The 15,077-nt window shown below is 37.5% G+C and overlaps 1 protein-coding gene across 1 annotated transcript; it reads left to right on the forward strand.

Moving 5' to 3' along the window:
- The first annotated feature begins 9,585 nt into the window (after window positions 1–9,585).
- Window positions 9,586–11,321, forward strand: LOC145007134 (epidermis-specific secreted glycoprotein EP1-like). The gene has a single exon (XM_078966120.1). It carries the CDS (start codon window positions 9,891–9,893, stop codon window positions 11,229–11,231), a length of 1,341 nt encoding a protein of 446 aa, XP_078822246.1. The 5' UTR covers window positions 9,586–9,890; the 3' UTR covers window positions 11,232–11,321.
- The last annotated feature ends 3,756 nt before the right edge of the window (window positions 11,322–15,077 follow it).

A 15,077-nucleotide genomic window follows, 5' to 3' on the forward strand; every position in this document is an offset into this window, starting at 1 on the left:
TTGTCGGCTCTACACGACCCTCAGCCAGTCGCGTACCTGCTGGATTAACCCGGTGGTCTTGAGCACCACCTCCGTGCTCCCCATGACCCGATGACCAATATCGTCCCAGCATATGGGGGTCCTGCACCTCCGACCATATAACATCTCAAATGGAGCTCGATCAATACTGGCATGATAACTGTTATTGTATGAGAACTCTTCCAGTGGGAGATATGTATCCCAACTTCCTCCAAAATCTAGCACGCATGCTCGCAACATGTCTTCTAATGTCTGGATTGTCATCTCACTCAGTCCGTCAGTTTGAAGGTGATATTTTGTACTAAAATGTAGCTGAGTTGTAACATCCAGATTTTCAGGGTTATTATTGTGTAGGTTAATCTTTTGATTAAAGGAGAGACTCGACCAGTTGAGGATCCAACTCGTCGAGTGGAGTTGGGTTTCTCGCACGGATTTGATGAGTGGACTCGACGAGTCAGAGGAGGGACTCGCCGAGTAGGTGTTGGGCAGAGAAACCCTAATTTCTGGGGTTTGGGACCTATTTAAAGGTCCTTATGGCCTTCATTTGCGGCCACTACACCCTGAGAAAACCCATAGAGAGTTGAGAGGAAGCTTGTAGTGCAAGAGGAGGGTTGATTCATCATCCATGGATTTCCATATCCTCACTGTTACACCCAAACTGGTGGTTACCACTGTCCCTTCCGCATCCTAACAACGCCCTCATGGTATCCACCACCCTAGCAAATGTTGCAGCTACACCCACAAACTTACATCACTTTAGCATTATCTGCTGCTAGTGAATGCTATGGCTACCCCTGCAGTCTTATAACACTTTCCATCCTGGTTAAACACGCACTCGTCCTAACACACCACTGAACTTAATTCATGGCTAGAATCCCAACCTGTTTTCCCCAAATTCTGCTACCAAGCGTCGAGAAGATGCGATTCACATGCTGGGGGAGTTCTACCGAACTCCCAAATCATACAACCCTCAAACCAAACAACCACGTAGGTTGTCTTCCTTCTTGACAACGAAGCAAAACTTGTCCCATTTTCAAAACCGCTCCTGCTTCTGAACCTTGGGATGATTCTCCCCCACTTAGATTTGACTAAGTCTTCACAACATATGAAAATTTGATATTCCTAATCCTTCTCATTTTATGAATGATCTGATAACAACTAGACCTTTCCAACTAGTACTTGTTTACTAGCCAACTACAAATGAACACACACTTATGATAACTAGATGAACACTTCCTGAATCCCAGGGAAACCGACAATCCCTAATGCTCAAATGATCCCACACCCAAATCCTGATGTCCAAAGATAGTTGCTCCAACTGGTATCTCAACAACGAGCTACTTCCCTTGACGCTTTTCTCTGCCAATCAATAACGGTTACTGAACTATTGAATCCTAACAATGCTGAATAACCATCCTGTGCGACCCGATCCATAGACCTCCCACATAATACCCTTCTTCCCAAAGTATTCCAACAAATCTCTCGCTCTCATCTCTAGAACTCGTATCCTTTAGGGCATCGCACCCGGACTCACTCCCCAACTCAATCAACCACAACTGAATTTTAGTAGTGGGAACAAACCATGCCCTAAACCGGCTACAACTACTCCCAACTCCCAAGACGTAGTCTATAATCCTAAAAAATTAGATCACACAATCAATCCTTACCATCTGATACAAGAGATCCAAGGAGAATCGGATCTCACAAGACACATATGTTACCTTGACCCACCTACACTGAACTATTGTCGCAAATCCCGACGATCAACTAACCTCGAGCTGAAATACAACCTGATCCTGGGGTCACAAAAAATGGAAGGGTACAATCCTTGCCCTAGAAAACAACATCCCAATCCTATCATTTAACCATTTTAATTCCAGATGCATAACTCCAGCTGAACATAATCATTAGTCCTTTCCGGAGTCCCCATGACTCACATTTCGGCCTCGAGCAAAACCCCCGAAGCCTCAAATCTAGAAAAGCATGTGCTAGACTCTCCCGCTTAATCTACGGACTGTAACATGTACAGAACACCTCCCTGATTCCAAATAACTGCAACCCTCTGCTCATCATAATATGTTCCAATAACAAGTCTCGGTACTGGAAAACTCGACCAGCTCCTCTCCCTGCTGTCATTACGGCTGTTGAAGCTATTGTGGTAGTTGTCTCAGCAATGGTTGCATGACACTCGACAAATACTCAACCATGACGGTCTTGAAAGAACGAAATATCTTCGGAATCTGTCCCCGAACAATCTCGATCACTTCCTCCTGGATGATCTCCCTAACAATGTCCTCTAACAATGTTGGCTTCTCCCGGATGCCAGTTCCCGATCCTAATGTGGATCCAGTCTCAAGACATCTCGTAACCGCCATTCTGGTAAGACACCATAAAGATCTCTGATAATCCATAATATGACAGGGGACCAACTCCCTACCCAACCCTAGGGGTTCTGACTTCCTTGTTACGCGTATGGGTCATGTGCTTTCAGTAGTACAGGCCGATACTACCTTCCACACCTACCCATATTTGTCTCAAGTATCATCACAAGACCCTAATTTTATATATATATATATATATATATATATATATATATATATATATATATATATATATATATATATATATATATATATATATCATGGCGAGCGCTCAATACGCATTCCTACGGGAATGCTAAATATCTCGTAACTGGCCTCTCGACCTCTCACAACCCACCCAACCATGAAACTTCCACCAACCCTGCAACATTAGTGTATGCTAGCCATACATAACACTGGACCCCACAGACTTTCGAATATCCAATCCTACCATAAGCTCCTAATCAAACAAGAAAAGAACATAAGGCCAAATCAAACATTCTCAAGCTATACGATCTTAATTATGTGTAATTGTGATGCATACACTAAAGTAATGATGTCAATCTCATATAAAGGAAACCCTAGGCTATCAGGCATGATATAATCAGACAATTCTATCATGCAATTCCTGAAGATCCCTACCTTAGTACTAGCATGTTGTTCTATCATATCACAGTAACCAATAACTGTATGGTATTTTGGGGTCTAATTACTGGCTCCAGCTGACCGCACACCCTGCGTCCTCCTTTACTTATTTTGGAATCATTTTAGAAATCATTTTGAAAACCTTTCCTTGATTTGAGACTGGATTCACACGAATGTTCCTCCAATTCATTCAAACCAAGGCTGTGATACCAACTTGTAACACCCATAAAATTCAAGCTAAATTTAAACTTTTCAAAAACACTTTAAATCAATAATCATTACAACTTTGTTCCCAAAAATAGTTTATATAAGAGTTTTCCAAGAAATCATAACAAAAGATGAGGAGCTGTACGATCACGCCTTAGCCATGCCACGATCCCATGATGCACCTGAAACAATAAACTGAAACTGTAAGCCCGAAAGCTTAGTGAGTTCCCCCAAAATACCTATACCCACAACAACACACATATAATAATAAACGGCATACTATGGGTCCAATCAACCATCGGGTTGGAATACCCCAGGCCCTCAACCAATAGGTTAGAATTCTAACACACTATGGGTCCAATCAACCATTAGGTTGGAATACCCCAGGACCTCAACCAACAGGTTGGAATGCCAACACACTATGGGTCCAATCAACCATTGGGTTGGAATACCCCAGGCCCTAAACCAACAAGTTAGAATGCCAACACACTATGGGTCCAATCAACCATCAGGTTGGAATACCCCAGGCCCTGAACCAACAGGTTGGAATGCCAACACACTATGGGTCCAATCAACCATCAGGATGGAATACCCTAGGCCCTCAACCAATAGGTTGGAATGCCAACACACTATGAGTCCAATCATCCTCGGGATGGACTCCTCATGGCCCACAACCAATAGGTTGGAATGCCCAGGTCTATTGGCTTTCGCACAAAGCGGATAAGCCTCAACCGCCAAACAAACCTGTGCAAATATAACAGATAATCACATAATAGTTTATGGACAACAAACTGATCTATCAGATCATGCCACATAACATATAATATTATCTTACCCTCTAGGATATCTAACTAACAGGTTATACTACATATCACATATTATCATCCTACCCTCTAGGATACCTACCAGATAAAAGTAACATAACATAACCAATAACAATTCAAAGGGCCGGCCTTGGTGCCTTAGAACCTTAAGTATGGTGAGGATAACTCACCTCGTACTGCTGAAGTCCTGCAGACAAAACTCTAGCTGCTGGTTGACTGAATCCCAAGATACAAACATCAAACAATACCCAATTAATAATTGGGTTCCCAGCTAAAGGTCCAGCTCACACTCTAATGACCCAAAAGTCAAGTAATAGGCCCAAGCCCAACATATGGCCTAATTTTTCAATTTGGCCCCAAAACTTTACAAGGTCTTACCATAAGGCCCAACCAAAGTCCATGTGAAATTAGGGTTTCACATAAAATGACAATTAGGGTTATGTGTTTCTCACGTAACCCATCAAGGGCTTAATCCAGTAAGTCATTTACTTTACTAAATAAGTCATATGGTGTGATTGGGCTTAATACAAAATTTCATTCCAATGACCCAAACATGGGTCCCGATAAGTCCAAGCCCAAAATCCCAAAATTAGGGTTTTCACATGAAATAATGATTAGGGTTAAGTGTTTCTTACTTAACCCATTAATGACTTAATCCATTAAGTCCGTTATTTCCTTAAGTTAGTTTGCCAATGATTATTATTTAATATTTCAAGTTTATTGAATAATTCCCGTGTGTGTGTCCCGATCGATTTCCCACAAATTAGGGTTTTATGCCATCAGGTTTTTGCAAACCTTAATTAGGTTTTTCCAACCCAATACTAGCCCATGAATCTATTGGTTGGGCTTTTAGGTCACTTTGGGCCTTATTGGGTCCATTAGGGTCTCTCTGGGTTAATCAAGGTTTCCTTGGGCCTATTAGGGCTTCATTGGGCCCACTTTGACCAAGTACCCCCAAATGAGTCAAACACAACAAGGTAAGAACACCGCCACCCGGTACGACGGCAGGAGGCGATAGCCACAACCTCACGGTGGTGGTTTTGACTTTCTTCCCATTATCCCATTTGTTACAATTACAATACCATCCAAAAACACACACACATACTAATAATAAACACACACACTAATAATACACACACATCAACATATACACCCTCCATGGCAGTCTTGACGCAGCAGCCACCATGGCTAGTAGCCATGGTGGTTTTCCCCTGACTTTTCTCCAGTAGCAACAACTTGAGACACCCACGCTTGCGAGACACAATGAAGCACACACCCATTACATGCATACACGCCCCTAATTCCCGGAAAGTAAACCCAACATCCACTAAGGTGGGTGGTGAAGGCGGTAGTACAAGAAAATGGCAGCAGTGGCGGTAGCCCTTCAGCTGCTTGGGCGGTGGTGGTCGACACGGAAGAACGGTAGCAACACACACTCGGTATGCAATGCTTGAACACAACCACCCATGTGGTGGCATCCGACAGACCATACGATTGGCACAAAGTCGGCACAATGGGTTTCATCGACTCTCGGCGGTTCTTTGGCAGCAGCATCGCAATGGCCAACTTCAACAATAGCGTAACGGTCGACGGTGCTCAATGGCGAGGCAGCAGACGATAACGGTGACTGAGGATGGTTCTTATGTTGGTGGAACTCGGTTAGGCAGTGGTGGCCGGAAGTTGTAGAAGGAGAAGTGGCGACTACATCATTATATTAGGGTTAGGGTTGGACGAGCATTCAAACAGTTTAAATACCCAGCTCCATGCAACTTATGGAGAAAATGACAGAACTTGTCCTTCCCATTCCGTTCTCTTCATCCCAAGTCCAATAATTACCATTTACCCTGGCTCCTTAAAATCCTTACATATTAGATCATAATAATACCAAACACCTCTTGACTTATGAGAATCTTTACAAATTAAGTCCCAAACTTACACTTTAATCCCCGGCGGTTCAATTCTTTCCATTTGGTTTCCCGAGACCAACACCCCACTAATTATTATTTAATTTATGAGTCCTAATAATATAAAATAATAATTATAATTACTTCCCGGGGCTCCTGATTTATATTTAATTATTATAATTTAAATGGGATGTTACAAAAACATTATCAAAAGCATTTTGGTACACATTAAACATCTATCCAACACACACATACACACATAGCAACCCAAGGTGATGGCCTGCGGCAGCAAAACGACAACAACCACCATGGTTCACTATCATGGTGACTCTCTTTGTTTTTCGGCCAACAAAAACACGCATGCCTCCGATTTGTAGCACCAATACACACCTACATGAAACACGAGCACCCACTGAAACAGACACACAACTCAGCCACCCGTGTGGTGCCAGGCTGTGGTCGGAGAACGATGGGGCATCTCAGAACGGTTGTGACACATCAGAAAAGAAATAAAAAAGAAAGGGGGGGGGGGGTTATAGAATTAACACACACATACACAAACATCTAAACATGAACACCACACAACCACCCACTCACGGGTGACATACAACTGATGAAAGAATTTTGGCAACGGGATAGCTGCTGGAACGGCAGAGGCGACATAACACGAGGAACGATAAAAGAAGCAATGAGTGGAAGGGGTCACGCTATTACCGGAGAGGGAGAGGCAACAACGACCTTGGTCTCATTGACTTCCACTATCATCAGCAATAATAAGGGTGGTGGTTGGCTTTGGCGGTTAACGATGGCGTCAATAGAGGTGGCGACGGATGGATATGTGCAGAGATAAGGGTGTCAGTTGTAAGTTTAGGGTTAATGTTTGAGGAGGTGTCTACATGAAGGCCAAGAGGGGGTGACGGGTCTTAACCGGTCTCTAATTAAAACTGATGTAAAATTTCCACTTTTAGTCCCATCTTCCCTAATATTTTCCAAATTAAGTCCACAGTTTACCTTATAGCCCCCTGATTAAAAAAAAACCTTTCAATTCAAGTCTAAAAATTACCAAGCGGCTACCATGATCAAAAAATTTATTCATAACTAGTCCAGAAGCTACACTTTAACCCCCGATTTCCAAAATTTATAACATTTAACTCCTTGCGCTAATACTCTAATAATATATTAAGGATTTTGGGCAAACATAAAAATATAAAAATAAATTTCAGGGTTTTAGGTCTTATTATTTATTTATTTATTTGCTTATATTATTTTATTTATTTTATTTTAATCAGAATGTTACACAAATATGCCCCACCTAGCATATACATAATGGGCCCAACCCAACATACAAATTGACCCTGTCCGGCACACAATGCAAGAGTCACAAATATAGCTAGCATCTTACACAATATAGTGAGAATACACACCTAACTTACGAAATCAGCTAAAACATATCTCAATGCCCCGTAATAGATGCTACAACACTCCTATGAAAACCTACAAGGTCCAACCTTAGTCTACATCCTCAATCCAGTAATCTTGACCAAAAGTCATCCAAGTCAACAAGTCAATAATCGAAGTCAAAGTCACCAGCTAAGAATATCAACCACTGAACCTCATATTGTGACAAGCCCTTAGTCATGTCTTGAGAGCACACTTAGTTCGATTCCAACACGTCTCGCTCCAACACAACAAACTCGGTCACGGACAACATACTCAACAAGCATCATGACGTGAACCCTCCTTGGTCACGTCGTGGACATAACATGACAATTTAATCGTGGAATCCTCCCCAGTTACATCGTGACATCCTCAATGTCATGTCGTGACCATGGTCCGAGACAACGACTTAATGATTTTTATCCTTAACCCATTAAGTCTTCAACTCTCATTTTCAAGAAAGCTTTAAGGGGCTCCAAAGGTACATAAAAATGACAACTTTATGGACATGCATGCTCTATGCATGTCCTCAATCCAATCTAGGTCAAAAGCCATGAAAATGACCCAAATCTCATGCAATGGTCCAATACACAACCATATCCAAAATCGGAACCATAAAACACTCAAATGGCTTCAAGGATCCATAAAGTTGCAAACTTTATGAAATCTCATCACTTCGACTTGCTCATACTTAACGATAAAAGGACAAGGAATTAAATCTAGCAACCTACAAGCATAAAGATTGAATCTTGGACACTTACAAGGTTCCAAAAAGTGCACAACAGGTTGATGATGAGGTTTCCTTGTTTAATCAACACACTAGAACACCATCTTCTTTTTCTTCAAGTTACCAAAAACATCAAAATGAGCCAAGAACCAGCAAGAGGGATTAGGGTTAATGTTTTCTAAGGTTTGTGATGGTGGCTAATAATAAACCATAAAGTCGACTTAATGAGGTTAAATACAAAGGAAACTTTAAAAGATCATGAGCTTTGGCTATAACCTTCCCCACACCGTGACCACATTCCAGATATGCGTTCCTCACTTGGAATGTCACGTGATGACCACCTTATAGTCATGTCGTGACACCCATTTTTTCCCACAACCAAGCTTTTAACTTATTAATGCCCTAAACCGAACAATTTTTAAAAACAGGTGTTACGGAATTTCTTTTGGTTTTAAATACTCATTTACAACCAATAAGTTTCTTACATTTATTCAGGCAACTTGACGAGATCCTAACTATTGTTTTCTTCCATTGACTCTATTTCACCATTCATGTCATTGATCGAAAGAAAATAAGATAATATACACAGAAGAATATGAAGAAATAAATCTAATTACCTGATGCAATTCAAATAAAAAAGTGTAGAATATGAACTTAGAATTAATTAAATTTAAAAAAGAAATGTGATGAAGAAAACATTAGGATATGAAATACAAGTTACCTGAATTGAAGACCATAACAGTAAAGGAATTTGAAAGTGATAACACAAACAAATATATTGCTCTCAGTTACCATATTGTAAAGAAGCTACAAAAGACATGAAAAAAAACAAAGAATTAATGTCTTTTATATTAATGAAGTTATATCAAGAATTAATATTTTTTGTATTCCTGAATTTATATCAGGATATATACAACCCAAACATGTACACTAATAATTAATGTCATCACACACTCGTTGGCAGACTCTAGCATGGAGCCGAAGGTATCCTGGGTTATTCTTCAAATTTTTCCTCTTCAAGATATATATATATATATATATATATATATATATAGAGAGAGAGAGAGAGAGAGAGAGAGAGAGAGAGAGAGAGAGAGAAATTTCATTTTATATATTAGTGCAACATTTAGAAATTTGCAAACTCTAGGTCGTTTATCCGAGTCTGCCCTCTAAAACAGTGTAACAAATTATATAACTATGTAACACATTAACCAGCAGAAATAGCACTAGCTGACTTAATTAACTACCGCTAACAATAAACATACCAGTAATTTTACATGATATTTAGTGACCAACGGAATAAAGTTGATATGGAGTTTTGAAATTTCGGTCAGCTCTCTAGTTGATAAGATGCTCCATGTTAGTGTCTCCTAGTATATTCAAACTTATTAAACAATGTTATGTTTCATCTCTAAGGCTTCTGCCTCATATACAATCTATATTTAGTAGCATCATCATAATAATAAAAGGTATATCGATGGTTTTTATGTTTGCTAATTGGCGTCTTCCTTCCACCAAACGGATAATACTTACAGCAAGTTGCAATAACAAAACGTAATTGCAAGCACCCTAGATTCACTTCAAACTTTGCCTCTCTGTTTTCGACTAACTTTTCATTATCGTTTCCTTTGCGCAGCCACCCGACCTCCAAATACAAAATAGAAAGAGAACAGACACATGGTTTCTACATGTAGGATAATACCGTCGGCTTCCATATTATCCATTCTATATATACCGGATCTTTTATTCTCTCAAAGCACCAACAAAAATGGCTTATCCCAAATCTATCTATGCATCTTCCCTTCTACTTCTGCTCACCTTTCAAGTACTTTCCACCATTTCTGAAGCTGTAGTGCCTGCTTCAGACACTTTCACGTACATAAACGAAGGTGATTTTGGAGATTATGTGGTCGAGTACGATGCAGATTATCGTACTCTTCACCCTTTCAGTAACCCATTCCAGCTTTGTTTCTACAACACCACCCCTAACACGTTCACTCTCGCTCTACGTATGGGTACTGTCCGATCGGAGTCGCTCATGCGTTGGGTTTGGGAAGCTAACCGGGGGAACCCTGTTCGTGAGAACGCCACCCTCACCTTCGGTACAGATGGAAACCTTATCCTGGCGGATTCCGATGGGCGCATTGCCTGGCAAACAAATACCGCCAACAAAGGTGTCGTCGGTTTTCAGTTGCTCCCCACCGGCAACATGGTTCTTCATGATGGCAAGGGGAATTTCATATGGCAAAGCTTCGACTCCCCAACTGATACTCTTTTGGTAGGTCAATCTCTCAGAGCTGGTGGTGTCAGTAAGCTGGTGAGTCGGGCTTCTGCTGCGAACAACATCGATGGACCATATAGCTTGATCATGGAGCCTAAACAGCTAGCCATGTATTACAAGAGCGCCAACTCGCCTCGCCCAATGCTTTATTGGACCTCCGTCGAATGGTTCAATGTTGACGTTGCTACTGTCACCAATGGTAGTTTGATAAACTTAACCCTTACTTCTGTCCCAGATACTGATGAGGGTTTTCTTTATTACTTAACTTTCCTGTATTACATCACAAACCCTCCCTCCGGTTGGAATCGCAACATGGCCTATTCAAGATACAACAACACGTTGTCCTACCTTCGACTAGGCATAGATGGAAACCTTAGATTTTACACGTATAACTCGAACGTACAAGGCGTGGCCTGGGAACTGGTCTACACGTTTCTTGACCGAAACTCGATTGAAGGAGAATGCCAGTTGCCAGAGCGATGTGGGAAGTTAGGGCTATGTGAGAATAGCGAATGTGTCGCATGCCCAACGCCAAACGGACTAAGTGGATGGAGCAAAGATTGTGAGGCAAAGGTGACATCTTGTAAAGCTAGCGACTTTGCGTACTACAAGCTTGAAGGTGTTGACCATTTTATGATTAAGTACACAAGGGGAGATGGTGGAAGGAAGCAAAGCGACTGCGAGAGCAAATGCACCAAGGACTGTAAGTGCATGGGCTATTTTTATCATACACAAGGATCGAGGTGCTGGATTGCTTACGATTTGAAAACATTAACAAGAGTTGGAAACTCGACACATTTGGCATACATCAAAGCACCCAAGAAGTAGTGGTTTTTCGCTTTTTGTCCAAGTTATGATGGGGTAATAATTAATGTCTTATCTGTCGATGATTTGAATAATGACCCAAAGTTTGGATAATTGTAGTTTTGTTTTAAAATACATAAATAAACATTATTTTACCGGAAAATAAGGAATCAATTAAAAGCAACCCAGGTTGAGCTGTTTCTCTCTTTGTCGAGATGCTACACGCTGACGCATAAATGTATGGGGTTGATGAGATGGTCCAAACGTGCCATATGCTACTATTTTGGTTTTTCTGGAACAACTTGTCACCTTCACGTTCACGTGTTTTCATAATTATGATAGTCATGATGTTGCCACCAAGGAATCCGTCGGTTGCCATTAGCGACCACAACTTTAACTTGTGTTATTAAGGTTTAATGATTTTTGCATTGTTATTTGAACTTATCTTTATACATTTTAATAAAATTACAAAGAACGGTTGTGAGGATAGTGATTTTTTATATTTTTGGTTCTTATTATGTAAATTCTATCATTTTTATTTTTGAACGCAAGACATTGTATTAAAAATAAAAAGGACGAGTAGGGAACTGCAAGAGTACGTACATGGAGAAAAGGAGAAAACAACATTAGTCACTACAAGACAATAACCACCCAACATCAAAAATAGACATCGAACATTGCAGCAGCAAGAGATCTGGCACAATGGGAGTTATCCAAATGATTGAAAAGCAGTCGGGTAAACTTTACACAACCAATTTAAGCCATGAACCGTGAACACCAATATGTGCATGAAAAGAGTAGCGTCTCCATACTATTGAATTATGAAGGTCGTAATTTTAATTAGAATGGTTAATTAATAAAGGGAAAACTACAATAAAGTCCCTACATATTGGCCTCATAATCGATTTAGTCCCTATATATTTTTTTTATTCAATTAAGTCCCAAATACCGGTAATCGTATTCAATTTAATCCTTTGACCCGGTCAACAGGTCATCCAACTTTCAAAAATTACATTTTTGGCCCAGATTTCAAAATTTATTACAAATTTGATCCAAAATTTACACTTTTGGCCCGGATTTTAATTTTTTTTTACAAATTTGGTCCAAACTTTACCTTTTTTGCCCAAATTTTAGAATTTTATTATGAATTCATCCTAATTTTAGTTTTTTTGCAACTTTTTTTTTCAAAAAAATGTTTCTAATATGTTTTTTCTTTATAAAATCATATTTATACCAAAAAAAATGTATTTTCACATAAAAATCTTATATTTTCTATATAAAACTTTTTTTAAAAAGTTTTTTGTATATGAAATATCTAGTTATAAAAATATGTATTTATTTAGTATATAAATATATATAAATTTGTTTTTATAAAAAAATGTACACACACCTATCACCTTATATATATATATATATATATATATATATATATATATATATATATATATATATATGCACACAAATAGGTGTGTATCTATATTTTTTTTATTAAATCGTGTTTGTATATGAAATATTTAGTTATAAAAAAACTTTCTTCAAAAAGTTTTTTGTATATGAAATATTTAGTTATAAAAATAAGTATTTATTAAGTATATAAATATATAGAAATCCGTCTTTATGAAAAAAAATGTATACAAACACCTATTTTATCTATTTTTTTTATAAAATCGTTTTTGTTTATATTTTTTTTATAAAAACATGTTTGAATATTTTTTTATATAATACGTGTTTGTATACATTTTATAAAATGTATACAAACACGATTTTATAAAATATATATAAACACGTATTATATAAAAACTTATTTAAACACGTTTTTATAAAATGTATACGAACACGTATTATATAAAAAATTATTCAAACACGTTTTTATAAAAAAAATATAAACAAACACGATTTTATAAAAAAGATATAGATACACACCTATTTGTGTGCATATATATATATATATATATATATATATATATATATATATATATATATATATATATATATATATATATATATATATAAAGGTGATAGGTGTGTATACATTTTTTTATAAAAACAAATTTATATATATTTATATACTAAATAAATACATATTTTTATAACTAGATATTTCATATACAAAAAACTTTTTAAAAAAAGTTTTATATAGAAAATATAAGATTTTTATGTGAAAATACATTTTTTTGGTATAAATATGATTTTATAAAGAAAAAACATATTAGAAACAATTTTTTGAAAAAAAAAAGTTGCAAAAAAACTAAAATTAGGATGAATTCATAATAAAATTCTAAAATTTGGGCAAAAAAGGTAAAGTTTGGACCAAATTTGTAAAAAAAAATTAAAATTCGGGCCAAAAGTGTAAATTTTGGACCAAATTTGTAATAAATTTTGAAATCTGGGCCAAAAATGTAATTTTTGAAAGTTGGATGACCTGTTGACCGGGTCAAAGGATTAAATTGAATACGATTACCGGTATTTGGGACTTAATTGAATAAAAAAAAAATATAGGGACTAAATCGATTATGAGGCCAATATGTAGGGACTTTATTGTAGTTTTCCCATTAATAAATAAGTTATGAATTTCGCAGCATTATTTGTAGTGTAAATTTTTCAAACCGAATCATGAAAAATAAAGTAAAAATCATTTGACGAAATCTAAATGACAGTTGTATTTCTCATCGATAGCTACGCGTAGATATAAAAAGTATTCAAAAAAGAGTGTGTATGCAAAAGTTATGATTTTTAGAAGGAAAATAAATTTAGACCAACCGCGAACCGACACATGGCACCACCAGAGTGCGACATGTGTCAAGATCTCACTCAACCCTTCCTCCGCACGGCAAGGCACAAAGGGGCGACTCATGGTAGGACACAACGCGCTCTTCAAAAAATGATATACACACACACACAAACACACAAACACGCTCGTTTTCTACTTCATTTGTTGTTCAATCTTCTTCATTTCTCTCTTGAGGTCCCGAGGCCCGATCTTAGTAACTCTTATGAGTTAGTAGTGAAGATTTAGAGCGTTAGATAGCTCCGAGAAATATAGCTTTTAGTTTCGAAGTTCTGCCTGCGTAATGTCTGTTTTCTTTAAACAACATGTAAGTTGCTTATCATGCTTTAAGTATAACATATATTAATGTTAATAATCGTTATTATGAACTTATAAATAAAATATATCAATACTATCAGTCATTATGTTGACAGATCTACTCACGGCCGGTCCAAAGATATAGTGAACCTAGGGCAAAAAGAATAAATAGGCTTCTAAAGTTGAAAATAGATAGATCTTTATAAAATTTATTATTAATATTGAAAAGACAAAATATGGCCACAACATTCCAAAAACAATTAATCTAAAAAGAAATCCTTGTATTTTTAGAGGAGTTGATTTTTTTTCTCATTATATATATATATATATATATATATATATATATATATATATATATATATATATATATATATATATATATATATATATATACTAGGAATTTTGCACCCCCTAGAAACATGGGTCCTGGGTGACCGCCCGGGTTACCCACCGTTTGGATCGGGTCTGGATCTACTTACGGGAACGATGACAAGACAATATCAATGTGGTGTTTAAAATGAAATTTTCAAAAAGTATATCTTTATATGCCAAACGGATCATACATCTGATACGATCTTACCTTGTTATTTCTTATAACTATATGTGAGTGTACTTTTGGTACTATTGATAAATCTTGTAAAAACTTTATAACAATTATACCTTATAAATACCAATGAATACCAAGGCTTGGTAATAATCATGTTTAGTTCATTATAGAAAGGAATATGAAGTGTCAGGCAAAGATCTAACTTTCCTGTAAATCTTACACCTATATCAGGTGAGTG

The sequence above is a fragment of the Lactuca saligna genome, chromosome 7 (genome assembly GCF_052625555.1).
Source record: "Lactuca saligna cultivar CGN05327 chromosome 7, ASM5262555v1, whole genome shotgun sequence".
NCBI classification, from domain to species: Eukaryota; Viridiplantae; Streptophyta; class Magnoliopsida; order Asterales; family Asteraceae; genus Lactuca; species Lactuca saligna.